The sequence below is a fragment of the Bubalus kerabau genome, chromosome 19, assembly GCF_029407905.1.
Source record: "Bubalus kerabau isolate K-KA32 ecotype Philippines breed swamp buffalo chromosome 19, PCC_UOA_SB_1v2, whole genome shotgun sequence".
NCBI lineage: Eukaryota > Metazoa > Chordata > Mammalia > Artiodactyla > Bovidae > Bubalus > Bubalus kerabau.
This window is the reverse complement of record NC_073642.1, coordinates 65,540,616-65,560,302: the sequence shown is the minus strand read 5'-3', so window position 1 is coordinate 65,560,302 and position 19,687 is coordinate 65,540,616. Positions and strand designations below refer to the sequence as shown.

Genomic DNA, 19,687 nt, shown 5'->3' with positions numbered 1-19,687 from the left:
GCCTGCGGTTCGGCTGGACCACTAACTCACTCACGGAGTTCTGCCCTGACCCTGGGCCTCAGTTTCCCCATCCGTGCACCTCAGAGCTGGACTAAATCAGTAGTTATCAGATTTCAAGGTATTATCACCAGCAACAACTTTTTTCCCCCTTAAAGAAATATGGAGGAATACTTAAAAAAAGATAAAAGAGGGTGAATCTGGTTGAAGAAGAGGCTAAAGTGACTGAAGCTCCGCTACCCTGGGTGACCTACTGCAGGTGGAGGGTCTCGAGTTGCTTTGAAGATGGAGACTTACAAGACTGCTACGGTTTTAAAGGTTTTAAGAATGGCTCTGCTTCCTCCTCATTTCCTTCTGATACTGTTTTCTGCCATCAGCAGCAGACAGGATGGAGTACACTGAGCTTCCCACAGTGTAGCTTTCGGCTGATGATGACTTTGGTCCCTGCCCTCTGTGGAAGCTGACATGCCTTTAAAGAAGCAAGTCTTATTTGCCACAGCTCTACCCACAAATCCCGCAAAGCTCAGGGGAATGACTAAAACAATATAAAACTGGCTGCAGGGACTTCCCTGATGGTCCAGTGTAAGACTGCACTCTCAACACAAGGGGCCCGGGTTCAATCCCTGGTCAGGGAACTAAATTCTACATGGCTCAACTAAAGATCCCACGTGCTGCAATGAAGACCGTAGATCCTGAATGCTGCAGCTAAGACCCAGCGCAGCCAACTAAGGAAATGTTAGAGGAAAGGAAAACCGGCTGCAAAGGAGCAGGAGAGGCCAACTGCGCCCCTAGGCTTTGTGAGCCGCTGGGCCTGGAGGAAGGGACTCTGGCAGCCTGGCTGAGGCCCTGCCAGGGTAGGGTGGGGTATGCTGTGATGGCCAAAGCTCCCCTGCTGACCAGGAGCACTGGACGGGCCCCCTTACTGTACTGTCCCCGTCATAACTCCCCGCAGGCCGCCTGCAGAGAGCCCACTTGGCGTCCCAGGAGAACCTCCCGACACGGCTGTGCTGTGCTGGGTAGGCTCTCCCTCCCGGGCCTCCTCAACCAGCCACGCGGCCCTGAGCAAAGCTCCAAGGCTGGTCAGAGGCCAGGCCTCCTTGCCCCCTGAACAGCAGTGATGACCCTTCCCGAGCTGACCACCCGACACGGTTGAAAGAATCAAACAAGAACACTGGTGAAACAGCAGTCTGGGAACTGAGAAGGAATGTTTAAAGGGGAAGGAGTATAACTTATGCTGAGACGTCAGGCTGCCATGAGTCGATGAAGTTCAGAGCCCCAAATCCCAGAGGATAAAGCTCTGTCTCATGATCCAGTCCTTCAAGGGGTCGCAGGGCAGGGGAGAATCACATCTGAGTCCCAATCTCACCTTCGGAAAGAGTAGCTCACAATTACCAGGGCAGGACACGGACTGGCTGGTGCCCACACACGTGCCAAACCACCGCAGCCCAAGCCATCCGCTGCCTACACTCAGCCCCGAGTCTCAGGCAGAAGGTCGGGGCTCCGCTGTGTCAGCCCATGCAGTCTCCACCTGTACAAAAGGCACCCCAGTCCCTCCTCCTGTGCCCAGGATTCAGAGAAGACCCCTGAGCGTTCTCAGGCCATTCTAGAGAGAAGAGTACCTCTGAGCCAAACCCCAGACCCCGAGATAGCTCAGAGCCCCCACCAACAGCGCCAGGCATCTGACTTCTGAGGAAGTGCTTCTGCCACACACACACACACACACACTCACACACACAGCGCCACTAATGACAACAGGCATCCAGAGACACAGGCTGGTATGGCGGACAGACCCGCGGGCGGCTCCATCATAACCGTAACCGTCTGGTGGCCGTGAGCCCTCCTGCCCTCTGGCCTCGGTCTCCCTATCAGTGCAGCCGGGGGACCTGGGGAGGCTTCCACGGTCCCTTGGGCTGTTCACTGCTGCGGCTGCAGGTCTGCTCCCGAGGTCCCTCTGTCCCCTGCGGTCCCCGTACTCACACAGTGGCCATGGCTGCAAGTCTGCAGGACAGGGAGCCCGAGGAGGTGAGTCCCAAGTTCCCGCCAGGCCAGCTGACCTGAGCGCACAGACTCTGGGAAGGCAGTGACTCGAGTTTTAGACTCTACTTGAAACCAAACAGGAAAAGGAAGCTGAACCAGAGACAAAGGGGAAACAAGCCCCAGTTGAGAACTGAAACCTAGGTAGAAAACAAGAGACAGAGCTTGCAGCACAGAGCCCCCCAGTGTGGGCGGCCCGTGCGCCAGGCTGCAGCCTCGTGCTCTGGCACTTTCTGCAGGGCCTGGGCGGGCGGGCGCAGCGTGGAGAAGGCCAAGGCCCAGGCTCCCCACCTGTTGCAACTCGGGGCCCAGCGCCAATGGCTCCCTAGACGTCTAGCCTTCAGAAAGGCACCTGGCCCATCCTCCAGCGTGCACACACGCCATCATGGCATTACAGCTGGGGAAGGCCTCACGGCTTACGCGCAAATAAACTCCGTGCTTCTGTTAGGGAGACACTTCTCACGAATGGTGACATTTCTGTCATTGGTGGCCTGAAAAGAAAATATCTGAGGGGTGATGGAAGCGTGGCCTTGTCACCGGCTTGTTAAGGGAACCTGGGCTTCTGTTTCCTCTGCTGTAAAATGGGGTTAATCATCCTCAGTCCACCTGTCTCCACTGGGTTCTCAGGAAGGTAAGATCCACTCCCGAGCTTTCATTCAGAACTGACTGAGAACCCAAGTGTCACGCACTGTGTCAGAAACTGGAGACAAAACACCGCCAAGAACGGCAGCTCTTGTCCTTGAAGGGCTTTTACTGTTTAGAAAGGCAGCGACTGGAAGGTCAGCAAATCGACATGTTGGGATGTTATTACCGACAGAGCAGAGAACAGCTGTTCCGAGTACGGCGCAAAAGAAAGGGTGCTTCTAACTGGAGAGCTGAAAGCACACTCAGTGAGAGCCAAGTGTTGAAAATGCATTTTCAAAGGGTTTCAAAGATACACATCTCCCTTTAAAAACAGCTTTAGGTTGCAAACCACAAACTTTGACATACTGTGGGTTTTTTTCTCTTAGTTCAAAATATTTTGTTTTACCCTGTGACTCTTTTATCTACAGATTATTGAGAAATACTTTAATTTCCAAATGTTTGGAGTTATCCTACTTCTGTTGTTATTATTTATTTCTAATTTAATGCTACTGTGGTCAAAGAACATACACAGGACTCTTTCTTCATTTTTCCTGCATGACTTCAATCCCTTTAAATTTACGGAGACTTGTTCAATGGCCCGGAGGCGGCTGGTCTTGGTGACTGCACTACCTGCACAAGAAAAGAAGGTTCTGACATCGCGCGGGGTCTAGAGCGTCCGGTGCGGCAGGTGCTTAATAGGTTGGTTCAGATCTTATGTCCTTACTGGCTTGTCACCACTGACTTATTTCTATCTAACTGTTATCAACTGCTGACACAAGTGTGTTAAAGTCTTCAACCATGATTGGGGGTTTGTCTATTTCTGTCAAATTTTTTTCCCCCATGTATTTTGAAGCTCTTGTTAGGCACATATATTTTTAAGGCTATTCTATCTTCTGGATGAATGGCCCTTTTGATCAGTATAAAATGCCCCTCTTTATTGCTGCTAACACTGTCTTTAAGGTTACTGTATCTGATATGAAAGCAACCATTCAAACTTATGCTCACTGTTTGCCTGGTATATCTTTTTCTGTCCTTATTGATTTTCTACTGCTGCTAAAACAAGTTACCACAAACGTATGCCTTGTAACAGCACAAATTACCTTAGTTTTATAAGATAATAGTAGGCCAGCCATCTGACACTGATCTCATGGCCTCACTGGGCTTGACCAAGGTGTTGGAAAGTTCAACAGGTTCTTCTGGAGGCTCAAAAGGAGAATAATTTCCTGGCCTTTTTACAGCTTCCAGAGGCTACCTGCATTCCTTGGCTAATGCTAGACATATATATTATGAAATAATCACCACAATCAAGCTAATGAGCATATCCATCTCTACCTTTTAATTGGAGTATTTAGTCCATTTACATTTATTGATATGTTTGGGTAGAAGCCTATCATTTTGCTATTTTTTCTGTTTATCTCATTTGTTTTTGGTTTCCCTGTTACTCCTTTCCTGCACTCTTTTGGGTAAACTAAATACTCTTTAAAACTCCATTTTAACTTTTCTATACTGTTGATTTTTTAGCTATTCCTCTTTACATTATTTTTTAGAGGTCTTTCTAGGGATTTAAATATACATTCTTAACTTTGCACAGTATACTTAGAATATTACACTAATGTAAAATATAAAAACTTTACGAGTGCATAAATCCACTCCGATCTTTAATGGTATAGTTCAGTTGCTCAGTTGTGTCTGACTCTTTGTGACCCCATGAACTGCAGCACACCAGGCCTCCCTGTCCATCACCAACTCCTGGAGTCCACCCAAACCCATGTCCATTGAGTCGGTGATGCCATCCAACCATCTCAGTACAACGTCATATGTGCATGTCTACTTTTTAATTACGAAAAAGCCTTTTATAGTTACCCACATATATTTATCCTTTATAGCATTTTTCATCCCTTCCTAAACACCTGAGTTGCCTGGTATCATTTTTCTTCAGACTGAGGAACTGCCATTAGCATTTCTTGTACATCAGGGATGCTGGCAATAAAATCTCTTACTCTTCTTTTATTGGAATATCTTTGTTTTGCTTAACATACTCAAAGGCTTTTTTTTCCTGAATAGAGAATATTGAGATTTTTTTTTTTTCTATCAGCACCTTAAAACTGTTGTTCTACTATCTGCTGGCATCCACAGCATCTGACAGAAGTCAGCCATCATTCACATCATCATCCTCTCTATGTAATCTTTCTTCTGGCCACTTTTAATATTTTCTCTTTTTCTTTGGTTTCCAGCAGTTGTGACCATGATGGCCTTAGGTGTGGTTCTCTTTATATTTATCCTGCTAGGGGTTTACTGGAATTCTTGGATGTTTAAGTTCAGGCTTTTCACCAAACATGGGACATTTTTTATAATTATTTCTTTAAACAATTTTTTCCTGTCTCATCATTCCCTTTTCCCTCCAGAATTCTGATTATACATATGTAGACCTCTTGTTATTATCTCACAAGTCATCAAGGCTGTTAATTTTTTTCAGTACTATTTTCCTGTTTTTCAGATTAGATGATTCCTATTGGTTAGTTTCCAAGTCCACCAGCGCTTCCTGGTGCTGTCTCTGATCCACCTGTAATCTAATCCAGTGAATTTTCTGGCTGGGCCACGCAGCTTGCAGAGTCTCAGTCCCTTAACTAAAGACTGAATCCATGCCCCCTGCTGTGGGAGCATGGAGTCCTAACGACTGGACCACCAGGGAATTCCCTCATCCAGTGAATTTTAAAACTTTATTTCTAGTACTATAATTTCCATTTGGCAAATTTTCAATAATTTCCATTTCTCTGTCTCCATCTGTTTGCTCTTTTTATCCATCGTTCCCTTTAGGTCTTTGAACATATTTTTACACCAGCAACTTTGAAGTACTTGTCTGCTAGTTCCAACTTCAGAGCCACCTGTCTACTGATTTTTCCCCTTAAGTATAGGTCATATCTTCTGACCGTATGTCCATGAATTTATACATCTGACATTGTTATGATACACTCAGAGTCTGGATTATGGTGTCTTCCTTTAAAGGTATTGAGTTTGTCCCGGCTGTTAGGCAAATTATTGGCAGGTCTTTTTAGTGCTATCAAGCTTGGATTAATTCTTTCTCAAGTTCTAGTTCCATTTTGAATTTAGTCCTAGGGTATGTCCCTTTCTCAAGGGCATAGTCCTTATTCCTAAAGCGCAGCTGTTCTGAGGTCTCACCTGAATGCCTAGGTGCTCAGTGAGGTCTCTTCATTTGGGTTGACAGGCATCTCCAGCATCTCCCAGCACTGCCTGACCTTGGGCATCAGTCAGCTCTCAACCCTGCAGAAGTCTATCTATGCTGGGTGTCATAGAGAGTCTCACTCTACTCATTCGTAGCAGCCCTCAGCCAACATCCCAAAGTGAATCCCTACACAAAACTCAACTTGGCTTCTGCTTCCGTATTTCCTTGCCCTTGCAATGTCCAGTTGTTTCAGAAGCTTGGCATTCCAATATCTGACTGCTGAGCTCACTAAGATCAACTTTTAGCTTGGGTTCCACCATTCTGTGCCAGGACCAGAGGGAAACTCCAGGTAGAAAGCTAGACCAATGGTCGGGCTTATCACGGGGGCTTCTCCACTCACAGAACTGTGCTGCCTGTTCAGTGCCTGAAAACTGTTAAGAATTTAATGTTTCGTATGAGTTTCAATATCCTTCTATATTCAGGAATCTTGAATGTTTTGTTCAGTTTCATAGTTGTTTCTGTCAAGATGACAAGTCCATAACAATTACTCTGTCACAGCCAGAAGCAGAAGTTCATTATGATTATTAAAGTATCAAAGGGCATTATTTTTCATTTCCTGAGCATTTCCTACAGTCTGAGTTTAAATATCATTATTGTGGGAATGTGCCTTTTACTTTCATCCTTCATTTCGTCTGTTCTCCAAACATGTTTCTACTCTCTTTTTTTGGCTTCAATAAATAGGTAACAGCTAAGAGTGAATTTTCAGTTCAGTTCAGTTCAGTCACTCAGTCGTGTCCGACTCTTTGCGACCCCATGAATCGCAGCACGCCAGGCCTCCCTGTCCATCACCAACTCCCGGAGTTCACTCAGACTCATGGCCATCGAGTCAGTGATGCCATCCAGCCATCTCATCCTCTGTCGTCCCCTTCTCCTCCTGCCCCCAATCCCTCCCAGCATCAGAGTCTTTTCCAATGAGTCAACTCTTTGCATGACGTGGCCAAAGTACTGGAGTTTCAGCTTTAGCATCATTCCTTCCAAAGAAATCTCAGGGCTGATCTCCTTCAGAATGGACTGGTTGGATCTCCTTGTAGTCCAAGGGACTCTCAAGAGTCTTCTCCAACACTACAGTTCAAAAGTATCAATTCTTCGGCGCTTAGCTTTCTTCACAGTCCAACTCTCACATCCATACATGACCACTGGAAAAACCATAGCCTTGACTAGACGGACCTTTGTTGGCAAAGTAATGTCTCTGCTTTTCAATATGCTATCTAGGTTGGTCATAACTTTTCTTCCAAGGAGTAAAAGTGAATTTTGGGGGGCATTAAAAAAAAAACCCTCTACCATTTGGCTTTAATACAGCACTTGAGTGGAAGAATTTTGAGCTGGAGCAAGAAATGTGGAAAGATCTATGGCCAGAGCATTTTGAGATATGGAGTCTAGCCCATGCTTCATTACTGGCATGCTGTATGTCTTCAGGCATTCACTTCCTCCACGTCTGACCTAGCTGCCTCATGTTCAGTGAAATGACTGGTTATATTAATAACTATGGCTTGCATGTGCAGCACCAGTTTCTAAGTCAACTGTGTCAGGGAAATAGAAAATGTTGGAAAAATAGGATAGGGCCTGTTGACACTTGAAGAGCAATTTAGTGAGACAGTTAAAAAATGTCCTGTTTAAGGTAGCACCTTATAATGTGTTACTACAGATTGAGTTCAGCACCTAGTAACGCTGTTCTGAATATACTAGGTACAGGGTAGATGCTGACTGCATGAATAAATATATGAATAAAGAAATGAAGCTGAGGGGCACCAAATCTCACATAGGATATTAAATGCTAAGGCATTTGGCTCTTGATCATGCTCAATAAATGACAAGTATACTGACCTCAATCAAAAGAGGTATTTTCCATGTGTCTAGATCCCAAAAGAAAGCAGAATGGTTGAAAACAAATTAGGGAGCTATACTAAAAGATAGCTTACTTAGGCGGAGAAGGCAATGGCACCCCACTCCAGTGCTCTTGCCTGGAGAATCCCATGGATGGAGGAGCCTGGTAGGCTGAAGTCCATGGGGTCGCTAAGAGTCGGACACGACTGAGCGACTTCACTTTCACTTTCATGCATTGGAGAAGGAAATGGCAACCCACTCCAGTGTTCTTGCCTGGAGAATCCCAGGGACGGGGCAGCCTGGTGGGCTGCCGTCTATGGGGTCACACAGAGTCGGACACGACTGATGTGACGTACCAGCAGCAGCAGCAGCAGCTTACTTAGGAAATGTAATTAAGATCTAGTCGCTGTGTGGCTTAAGTCATCTGTTGATTTTAGTTTCCTTTTCTCTAAACAGACTAATCTCTCTTCTACTTAGTCTTGATGGGATATTTGAGCACAAAAGTGTCTTTGTTTAAGAAATACAGGAAAAAAATCATGCTTATATAATACTGGCTTTTCATGAGAATTTGTGTTAAAAAGAAGGCAGAGTGTTCTGGGTAGAAGGTCCTTGTGTCCTAGGAGTAGAGAAAAAGAGGACAGAGAAATGACTACACAGAATTAGTGACCATCACTGGTGCCCTTCTCCTTCATTTCTTTATTCATATATTTATTCATGAACTCAACATCTACCCTGCACCGACTATACCCTGAACAGCATTACTAGATGCTGAACTCAATTCGCAGTAACACATTATAGGGTGCTTCCTTAAACAGAATCTCATAACTGTCTCACTGAATTACTCTTCAAGTGTCGAGAGCAATTAGCAAGGTTCATGACCAACTGCAGTCAGACTTTTGTCCTCTAAGACCCAATTTACATACTGCCTCTTCAAGGAGGCACTTAGTGCCCCCCACGCCCCCAGAGAAAGCCATTCCTGCTGCTGTGTTTCTTCAGCACTTAACAACATTATCAGTTTAGTTGTCACAGATGATTTCCTTTAGGTAGGAGCTACCATGTTTTATTCATCCTTTATAACCACCTGTGCCCAGCGTAATTCTTGGTACATAGTGGGTATTCAGAACTGTCCAGCTGCAGAGACTGGGATTAAAAAGATATGAATTATTGGTGGTACAGAGAGGATATAGATACGGTCTTGCTTTTCAAACCTAAGCATTTGGAAAGGGAAGAGATGGGCTTTGTCTATATTACTATGGTGATCTGCCCAAGGAACTTCCATCTCAACTAAATAAAAAGCGTTAGTCGCTCAGTTGTGTTTTGACTCATCGCGACCCCAAAGACTGTACCGCTGTCCATGGAAGTCTCCAGGCAAAGAATACTGGAGTGGGTTGCCATTCCTTTCTACAGAGGGTCTTCCTGACCTAGGGATCAAACTTGGGTCTCTGCATTGTAGCCGATTCTTTACTTTCTGAGCCACCAGGGGAGCTTATCTCAACTAAGCTCCTGGCCAAACTCATATGCAGCACAAATCCACACAGGACTAGCGGGGCAACTGAACGTTCTGAGAAAACAATGAACTCATAGGGTGAACTGTAGTATCTCTAAGAAGTGTAAGCACTACAAAACAAAGACGTAAAAGAAAGGCTTCATTTAAACGACGAAAACTGTGACATACATTAAGAAATACATATTTCCTCTTTGTCCCCGTCTCTGGCTCTGAGGTCTCCAAACTCTTGGAATTTCCAAAGTATAAGAGCAATGGAAGCATTCCTTGTTATAATACTCGGTCTTTTAGTCTTCACTTCCTGAAATAGCTTTGTGTGATAAAAGTGAACCGTGTCTTTTGTTATGGATAACAAGCACCTTTCAACCACCCCTGAGTTTATGTTAATGAAGTGACTTTTGGAAAGCCCCTAAGGGAACCCTCTTAGGTTGAAACTTACAATCCACAGCCTCTGCTTCCAAGAAGGTTGAGTTCAGTAATCACTGGTTACGGATGTACTCAATCATGCCTATTTAACGGAGCCACCATAAAATCCCCAAAGGGCAGGGTCTGGAGAGCTTCCAGGCTGGTGAAGAGAACGCATCCAGAGCTGGCAGGGCAGGACAACCTCAACACGAGGACAGAAGCCCCTGTGCTCAGGACCACTCCGGACTCTGCCTTTTAGATCTTTACATCTGACTTCACCTGTATCCTTTCATCTCCTTTGTAATAAACTGGTTTCCTGAGTTCTACAAGCTCTTCCAGCACATAAACTGAACCCCACAAAGCAGGTATGGGAGCCTCCCGTTAATAGCCAGTTGGTGGGAAGCCCAGGTAATAACCTGGATTTGTGATTGATATCTGAAGCGGAGGTGGGGGTGGGTTGGTGGTGACAGCCTTGTGGGACAGAGCCCTTAACCTACGGGATCTGACGCTATCTCCAGATAATTGTAGGACACCCAGTTAGTGTTGTGGAAATGCTTCACGTGTGAAAACCTCACACATCTGGTGTCAGAAGTGAAGCAATGGTGGTCTACAAATAATAAATGTTGGACAGGGTGTGGAATAAAGGGAACCCTCCTACACCTGATGGAAATTCAAATTGGTGCAGCCACCATGGAGGACAGCATTGGAGCTTCCTTAGAAAATTAGAGTTACCATATGACATGTGATCCAGCAATCCCACTCCTGGGCATGTATCTGGAGAAAACTCTAATTTGAAAAAACACATGCACCTCAATGTTCATAGCAGCACCATTTACAGTAGGCAAGACACGGAAGCAACCTAAGTGTTCATCAACAGATGAACAGATAAAGAAGATGTGGCCCACTTATACAACGGAATACTACTTGGTCATAAGAAAGAATGAATTAATGTCATTTGCAGCAACATGGACGGACCTAGAGATTATCATACTATGTGAAGTAAGTCAGACAGAGAAAGACAAACATTGTGTGAAATCATTTACATGTGGAACCTAAAACATGACACAAAGGAACTTATTTAGGAAACAGAAACAGACTGACAGACATCGAAAATAAACTTATGGCTACCAACAGGGAAAGGGGGGTACACTGGGAGTCTGGGATGAACAGATACATCCTAGTGTGCATAAAACAGATAAACAGTAAGGGCCTATACAGCACAGGGAACTATATACTTTGTATCTTGTAGTAAATTATAATGGAAAAGAATCTGAAAAAAAAAAAAACACAAAAAACAACACACACATACATATTTATATATATATAGAAATAGAACTGAATCACTTTGCTTTACACCAGAAACTAACACGGCATTGTAAATCATCTATACTTAATAAAAATAAATAAAAATTTAAGAAGTGAAGCAGTGTTGCAGTAGAGTAGTGTGACAGTATATGAAGCACATAGAAGCTTTTCTTATGGACAAACTACACCATGGGAAACACTTTGAAAATTTAACAAGCATAGTAAAAATCACTGGAGATATAAGGGAAGATACAATTATAAGGTGGGAATAAGCTAAGAGAAAGAAGAACCAAGCAATTTTTTAGTGTAAAAATATAACTGCTGAAATAAAGAACTCAATAGGCAGCCTCAGCCGAAGAATTGACAAGAGATGAAAAACACAAAATCAGGTCACACAACTGACCCAGGCTCCCCCGGCGGCTTAGACGGTAAAGAATCCACCTGCAGGGTGGGAGCCCAGGGCTGGGAAGACCCCGAGAGAAGCAAATGGCGGCCCGCTCCAGGATTCTTGCCTGGAGAATCCCATGGACAGAGCAGCCTGGCGGGCTACAGTGCAGGAGGTCGCAAGAGTCAGACAACTGAGCGACTCACACCCAACGCAAGACACATCAGGAAGGAAAAACAAGGAAAGGAGAAAAATGCCAATTCCTGTGAGAAGGAAAGAAAAAGAAACAATGACGGTATTTTTCAGAATCCAAGAAAGAAAGACCTAATAGCTTAGACTGAAAAGGCTCACAGGGTGACAAACAGAATTGATAAATAAAACACATAAGTGTGCATGTCCATGTACCCAGATTATAATATTTACAAACATCAGACAAAGAGAAAATTCTAAAAAGTTTTCCAAGTGTAAAATCAGATCACCAATAGAAAAATGGAAGTCAGACCAGACTTCTACATGCTAGCTGCAATAAGACAATACAGTGTTATCTTCAGAATTCTAGAGGGAAAACCTTGGATACCTGCATTTCATACCAAACTAAACTATTATTTAAATATGAGGGGGAAATGCATTTTCAGGTATATAAGATCTTAGTTTACTAGGTACAGATCTTACTCTGAAGAACTTTTACTATATTCAAGCACAAAAGAACATTTATGAAGGAAGAAATAACTAGTTACAAAAAGAGAGAGCATATAATTTAACACTGTTCAGCCATAAAAAGGAGGTAGGTACCGACACATGCTGCAGCCTGGGTGAGCCTTGAGATCATTGTGCTAAGTGAAGGAAACCAGATATGAAGGCCACACACTGTGTGATTCCATTTATACATGAAATGGAGAATTCACAGAGAGACAGGACACAGATTCCCAGCGTCACAGTGGTGGTCATTTGTGTCTGGATCTTAATCTATAAAGGTGACCGAGTGACAACACTGCCATTGAAAGAAAAGCTTAACGTTACTCACAGTCCCCCTGAAACAAAAGGTCTGGTACCGCAGCGGCTCCAGTGCTGGTCTGCAGGCAGGAAGGAGCGAGCGGAAGGCCAGGGGCTGCAGCCTTTCTCGGAATTTCCGTGGGGAAAGCAGAGCAGGGTAAACAGACTAGGATTGGCTGGTTTGAATGATTCCAGCAGGCTGTGGGGCCCGGAGAAGATTTAGGGCAGGAAGAAACACTGGCTTGGTATGTGAGTCAGACAGAGGAGGTTGCGAGTATGGACTGCAGACTGGCTGGTGTGTATACGAAAAGTGAACGCACTAACAAATTTACCGTCTACAGGAATTAGTCAGCCCTGGGAAGGGCAGTCTCTCCTCAACCAGCAAGAGCCCCCAAGATGGCAAAACATTAAAAAAAAACCATTAAAAATATAATGAATATGGGGGGATGGAGGGAGGTATGGGAAGAGATGACTTACTGAGTGTGGCACTTCCTTTTGAAGTGATACACAAAGGTTTCCAAACTACCGAGTAATGACGGCTGCAGACTGCTGTAAAGAATACCACTGACCTGCAAACTGCAAAACGATTAAAACGGTTGTTTAAAGTGGTTAGAAAAATGGGTGGGGGGCAAAAAGCTGATAAAGATTCTTACAGCCGGAGGTTTAATGATGTTTGAGTAAGCAGTGATAATCAGAAACCATTTTTTAAGGGAGTACATTTATAATTCTGAACAAAAATTCCTTGTGTGTGTGGGAGCGGGTTACTCTATGAGGAAGAGAGAGGTCAGAGAACACTGAAGACCCAGGGAAGCCAGACACTGACCAGACTTCAAAGAATCATAATGAAAAAGAAGAGTAAGCACGGGTCACAGTAAGCTAGGAGTAGCAACCAGGAGAATAAAAAGAAAATCTATAGTTTTCAACTCAATTTAAGAAAATTCAGTATGTATATTAGAATGGGGGGGGGGGCGGTGGGAGGGGGAAAAAAAAAACAAGGAAAAAACAGTGTTAAAAATAGAAAATACAAACTAAGAAGAAATATGTGTATTATTCTAGTCCCCCAGTTTTTCTGCTTATGTGCCCTCTAGAAATATTTAGAAAAATTATATACCCTGTTGCATATTTTTAAGGCAACATCTATTCTTTTTTATGGGAGACATGGTGAGCCAGGGACGAAAGAGCAGATAAAACCAAGGAGGTGCGGGGTCACCCCTCCCGCCCCCATACTGTAACTGTTAATGGAACAGTATAACCCGTCTCCCTTCCTGCCCCAGAGGGAGAAGGCATCTGCCCTACTCTTCCCCTACCCAGTATACATGCCTCATTCAACCAGCAAACGACCAGCAAGACCCCTATCCCACTCCTTGTACCCTGGCTATAAAAGTGGACTAAGGACGCCTGTTCAACGTCGGTTCTCCCTTGAGCTGGCCCCCTGTTCTAACACAGTCTCCCACTCTAATAAACTTTATTTCCCTCTCATTCTGTCTCACATCTGGAAATTCTTTTCCAACCCGCACTGGGACCACAACAGGAAGTTCAGATGATTGCAAAGGATTTAATACTTAGAAACATCATACATGGTATGCGTGCATTAAATATGCTTAATATTTATAAATGCAATTTAAGTTCTTTCAGTTTATGAAAAAGGTCTGCCCTAAAACTTCACTGGCAGAGCCTGTCTGCTCTATCAAACTGTCAGGCCACATTAGTTTCACTTTCTACTCAGAAAAAACTTGACTAATTTTCCAACTCTAACATGCTTATCCACACCACAGTGAGAGAATTCTTATTTTTAGAACAGACAACTAGACAGGTAGAGGCACAGCACTCTGCACAAAACTGGCAGCCTGGATGAAACAAGAGCTGTCCCCTTCGCTATTTCCTACAGATGCTGTCTTTACTTGGCTCACGGGAGGCTCCTTCAGGAACAACGCATTCTCAAATTACTCCTCTGTTTGGTCCACCGAAGGTTACTGTATCCTGCAGCAACCGATCTTCATAAGATTTGGGAAGGGCAAGCGAGATGCCTGCCTCTCTCCACGCAGTGAGAAAAGTGGAACCGCGAGGGGTCACGTGAGGAAGGGAAGCCAGCACACCCCAGACACATGGAACCGGGAGCTCCGGAAACTGATCCCCTTCAGGCTGCCTCTGCCGGTGCAGCCCTAGGGAGGCCCGACACCCCCCACCCCAGGAATGACCGTGCCCCAGTCTGAAAGCGGCTGCGCTAACAGTCATGACCTACTGTAAAGGGGTTGGAATCACTGGTCAACAGACAGGGAATATAACACGTTGGAATGGACCAAAAAAAAAAAAAAAGAGAACCAGAGTTATCCAGTCAACATAAGCCAGTTAAAACAAAAGGATACTTCAAGACTGAAAATAAATGGAAAGCTATAAGGCAAATAAAAATAAAAAGAACACTTGATAGCATTTTTAATATCAAACAACAACTTAAGGAGAAAAAACATGATGAAGGATCCAGAAAAATATTAAACATGAAAAAATAAATCATGAGCACAAACGTATGTAGTTTCAACCATGTAATGAAAAAACGATGGGGAGAAATAATTAAATAAACCATCCCAGGGAAATTTTAGAAATATATGATTTACTAGATCTCTCTTAAAACAGACAAAGTAAAAAAAAGTAGGAGGCATTAGTTCTCCACTCAGATATTCCTTGCTTTAAAGTTCTATTTATTTCAAGTTAGAAAACTCAAAACCATAGAAAGATACCGAAGATAAATTAAGGCCCTGCCCCTCTCCTCTCCTCTGGTCCACTCTCCCCAGCATGTCTGTATGGAGTCAGTTCAGTTCAGTCGCTCAGTCGTGTCCGACTCTTTGCGACCCCATGAACCACAGCATGCCAGGCCTCCCTGTCCATCACCAACTTCCAGAGCCTACTCAAACTCATGTCCACTGAGTCAGTGATGCCATCCAACCATCTCATCCTCTGTCGTCCCCTTCTCCTGCCGCCTTCTATTTTCCCCAGCATCAGGGTCTTTTCCAATGAGTCAGTTCTTCACATCAGGTGGCCAAAGGATTGGTGTTTCAGCTTCATCAGTCCTTCCAATGAATATTCAGGACTGATTTCCTTTAGGATGGACTGGTTGGATCCCCTTGCAATCCAAGGGACTCTCAAGAGTCTTTTCCAACACCACAGTTCAAAAGCATCAATTCTTCTGCACTCAGCTTTCTTTATAGTCCAACTCTCACATCTATACATGACTACTGGAAAAACCATAGTCTTGACTAGACGGACCTTTGTTGGCAAAGTAATGTCACTGTTTTTTAATATTTTGGAGCCCCCAAAAATAAAGTCAGTCACTGTTTCCACTGTTTCCCCATCTATTTGTTATGAAGTGATGGGACCAGATGCTATGATCTTAGTTTTCTGAATGTTGAGCTTTAAGCCAACTTTTTCACTCTCTTCTTTCACTTTCATCAAGAGGCTTTTTAGTTCCTCTTCACTTTCTGCCATAAGGGTGGTGTCATCTGCATATCTGAGGTTATTGATATTTCTCCCGGCAATCTTGATTCCAGCTTGTGCTTCTTCCAGCCCAGCATTTCTCATGATGTACTCTGTGTATAAGCTAAATAAGCAGGGTGACAATATACAGCCTTGATGTACTCCTTTTCCTATTTGGAAGCAGTCTGTTGTTCCATGTCCAGTTCTAACTGTTGCTTCCTGACCTGCATACAGGTTTCTCAAGAGGCAGGTCGGGTGGTCTGGTATTCCCGTCTCTTTCAGAATTTTCCACAGTTTATTGTGATCCACACAGTCAAAGGCTTTGGCATAGCCAATAAAGCAGAAATAGATGTTTTTCTGGAACTCTCTTGCTTTTTCAATGATCCAGCGGATGTTGGCAATTTGATCTCTGGTTCCTCTGCCTTTTCTAAAACCAGCTTGAACATCTGGAAGTTCACAGTTCACGTACTATTGAAGCCTTGTTTGGAGAATTTTGAGCATGACTTTACTAGTGTGTGATGATGAGTGCAATTGTGCGGTAGTTTGAGCATTCTTTGGCATTGCCTTTCTTTGGGATTGGAATGAAAACTGACCTTTTCCAGTCCTCTGACCACTGCTGAGTTTTCCAAATTTGCTGACACATTGAGTGCAGCACTTTCACAGCATCATCTTTTAGGACTGGAAATAGCTCAACTGGAATGCCATCACCTCTCAAATCTCACTTATGACAGTCATGCCTCCACTACACCTCTGTCCCCTTGGGGGGAGGCACTAGAGGAAGCGCTGCTTCCTGGATGGACTTGCGTAATTCAACATCTGCAGGAGAGACACAGGGACAACGTGCGGGCACCCTGAAAATGTCAGGCCAGGAGAGAGAAGCCCGTCAAAAGAAGCACACACTACAAGATTCCATTTACTGAAATGCCCAGTGTAGGCAGATCCACAGAGACAGAAGTAGCTTGGTGGTTGCTGGGGGAAGGGACTGGGGGGAAATGGGAAAGGACGGCTAAGCGGTACCGAGTTTCCCCTTCGGTGACAAAAATGGTCCAAAATTCACTGTGGTAACAGCGGTAAAACAGAATATATTAAAGTCTACTGAACAGTACACTTTAACTGGATGAATTTAATAGTATGTAAATTATGTCTGAATAAAGCTATGATTTAAAAAATACCCCCAATATAGCAACTGCAATGCTTCCAAATGGGTTGGTTATGAATTGGTGGGACTTGGAGGCTGTTGAGGAAAATCACCTCACCGTTCTGGCTCACATCAGAAATAATCCCAGTAGAAAGGGCCTCAAGGAGGGTGGCAACTCTCAAGCGATGTCAGCCTTCTCGAGAACGAAGTGAAGATAGGAGGAGATGGGGTTTCTGACTAAAAAGCCCTTTTCTGACTAAAAAGGCCTTCCCGGAATCTAGCTGTTGCAGTGTACGTGCTCTGTGACTTCAAGGCAATGCCCATGAACTTGAACTGTGCTCAGGCTTTAAGGGAAGTCTAGGAACTTGGCCCAAGAACAATTAACTTCTCAAGCTGTAAATTGAGTATCTGAATGTTTCCAAGCCTTCTGCCTCCTTTCAGTGACGTGCAACGGCTTCAACAAGCATTTGAAGATAACAGGACACATTAGCTAGTTAACTATTAATCACAACTATAAATCCAACGGAGCAGGACACTGAGGAACCATTTTTCATCATTCCAACTACTGGTGCTTTTTGTTTGTTCCTCAGAACTTCTGTTTTGCTTTGGTTTTGATTTTTACTTCACTTGGAATGAGTTTAATGCCTGTCTGGATATGAGTAACCATCACCACAACCAGACTGAGTTCTTGTACCCCCAAAACTCCCTCCACTACCCCTTCGGGCTCACACCTCCCCCTGCCACTTTCTCCCACTGATCTGTTCTCCATCACCACCGTTTCCTTTCATAGAATGTTATACTAATGCAGTCTCTAGGACTAAGATTACTGGGTTATATGCTTAACTTCATAAGAAGCTGCCAATGGCACTGTCTTCCAGAGTAGATGTTCCATTTCTATTCCCACCAGCAACGCCAGAGAGCCGTACCCAAGCCTGCACTTAGCACCGTCAGGGTTTTATTTCAGCCGTTTTAGTAAACGTGTTGCCATACCTCGTTGGAATTGTAACTTGGGTTTCTCTGATGACTGATGATGCTGTGTCTTTCCATGTGCTTGTTTGCCATCTGTACATCCTCTCTGGTGAAATGTCTATTCAATCTTTTGCCTGCTTTTTAAAAACCAGGCTGTTTTATTACTGCTAAGCTTTGAGAGTTTCCCTGTGCGTTCTACAGACAAGGCCTTTGGGGTATGCAATCATTTTTCCCAAGGCTGTCTTGTGCCTTTACATTGCTCCCCACAGTGTCTTTTCACAGAGTTAACAGTTTTTAATTTTGAGGAATCCAAAATTATTTTAATTTGACTAAGTCCAATTCATCTCTTTTTTTCTTTTTTGGATGGTTGCTTTGGGTCAAACCCTTTGCCTGACCCTAGGTCATGAAGGTTGTCTCCGGTTTTCTCCCAGAATTTTTATAGTTTCATATTTTACACTTGGATTTAGCATCCATTTTGAGGTACCTTTAGTCCAATGTGTAGGGGTTAGGTCAAAGTTCATTTTTTGGGGCATATTCACATCTAATTGTTCCAACTTGAACATCTGCTGAAAAGACACTGGTTTATTCATTGAACTGCCTTTGTACCTTTGCCAAACATCAGTTGTCCAACATCTCCCTAAGTCATCTTGAAAAATCACGAGGTACCTTACTGGTATCGTACACACATCTCATTACTGGAACACAGAATTTGAATCAGGAGCACTGAATGGGTATTTGACTCAGTTATTTCGTGATACAGGCCATGGAGTATGTAACCAGGCCCTCTCAGGCTGGAGCACAGAAGGAATGACGCGATCAGGTTTTGGTATCACAATATGAGAGGTACTGGCCCCTGGAAACATTCTGGGAGGGTGACTAAGACAGTGAGGCAAGCCGCCATCAGAACACATAAGGCCTGGCTGAGAGACGAAGGGAAGCGAGAGCACGCGCTCTGGGCCTGTGAAATGGAGCTCACCAGAGAGGCAGAACGCTGCTTTGATGGGATCCCGAGGGAGGTGATCAGGGCCAGTGGCTGCAAGCAGGGAATGTGCTCAATGCTGGAGTCCAGAGATGGACAAGCCATGCTTCCTGCTTTAGAGCGGGAAAACCGTTTGGGTTTGACACAGGCCATCCGGTCAGTTTTAAGTGTAAGGGCCATCTGTTTTATAGGAGGCTGGACGGAATGATTTGTTTGAGTTTGATTCTGTGTGACTGCCAAAGCTGGCCCAACGGACTCTGTTTTGAACAGATGACTTGTTTCTGTCTTTGGGTTTAATGGCCTCGTGAACAGGCTCAGGTCACATGAAAGAGATCTGCCCACGGTCTCAAAACAGTGGTTGCAAAACTGAATTTGGAAACCAAGCCTCCTGATGCTTAGTCCAGGACTTCTTTTTACTGATTGTCAAAATTTTTAATCAACACTGTGTTTGCTGAAGACTCGCTGGGAAAGATTAGAGGGCAGGAGGAGAAGAGGATGAGCTGGCTGGATGGCATCACGGACTCAAAGGGCATGAGTCTGAGCAAATCCTGGGAGACGGTGAAGGACAGGCTTGCTGTGGTCCACAGGGCAGCAAAGAGCCAGGCACGACTGTGACTGAACAGCAACAACAAATAACCCAGTGCCTCCTTTCTGTACAGTGTCTCCTGGGTTCTTCTGACCTTTTACGTTTTCAGTCTTGCAGGCTCAGTCTCAGAAGCCTTTAAAGAGAATGGAATCCTACACCTGAAATTTCAACACTTTTGTTTTCAATGACAAGATGGAGGGAAAATATCGCATCACATCAGACAAGTCTCTTC

General features: G+C 44.3%; 1 protein-coding gene across 3 annotated transcripts in view; it reads right to left on the bottom strand.

Annotated features, from left to right (window-relative positions):
- Window positions 1-19,687, bottom strand: part of EVL (Enah/Vasp-like) — a 143,935-nt gene that overhangs the window by 61,057 nt on the left and 63,191 nt on the right. Inside the window, exon 1 of one of the 3 annotated variants that reach the window (XM_055555502.1) lies at window positions 12,347-12,421. The exons of 1 other annotated variant lie outside the window; for it this stretch is intronic. Coding sequence is in view for 1 of the 2 variants with exons in the window: in XM_055555500.1 (XP_055411475.1) it covers window positions 1,975-1,985 (11 nt within the window). In the remaining variant the exon portion in view is untranslated. Of the gene's footprint in view, window positions 1-1,974; window positions 2,056-12,346; window positions 12,422-19,687 lie in introns of those variants that run through there. One more of the 3 variants, XM_055555500.1, reaches the window with a different exon arrangement.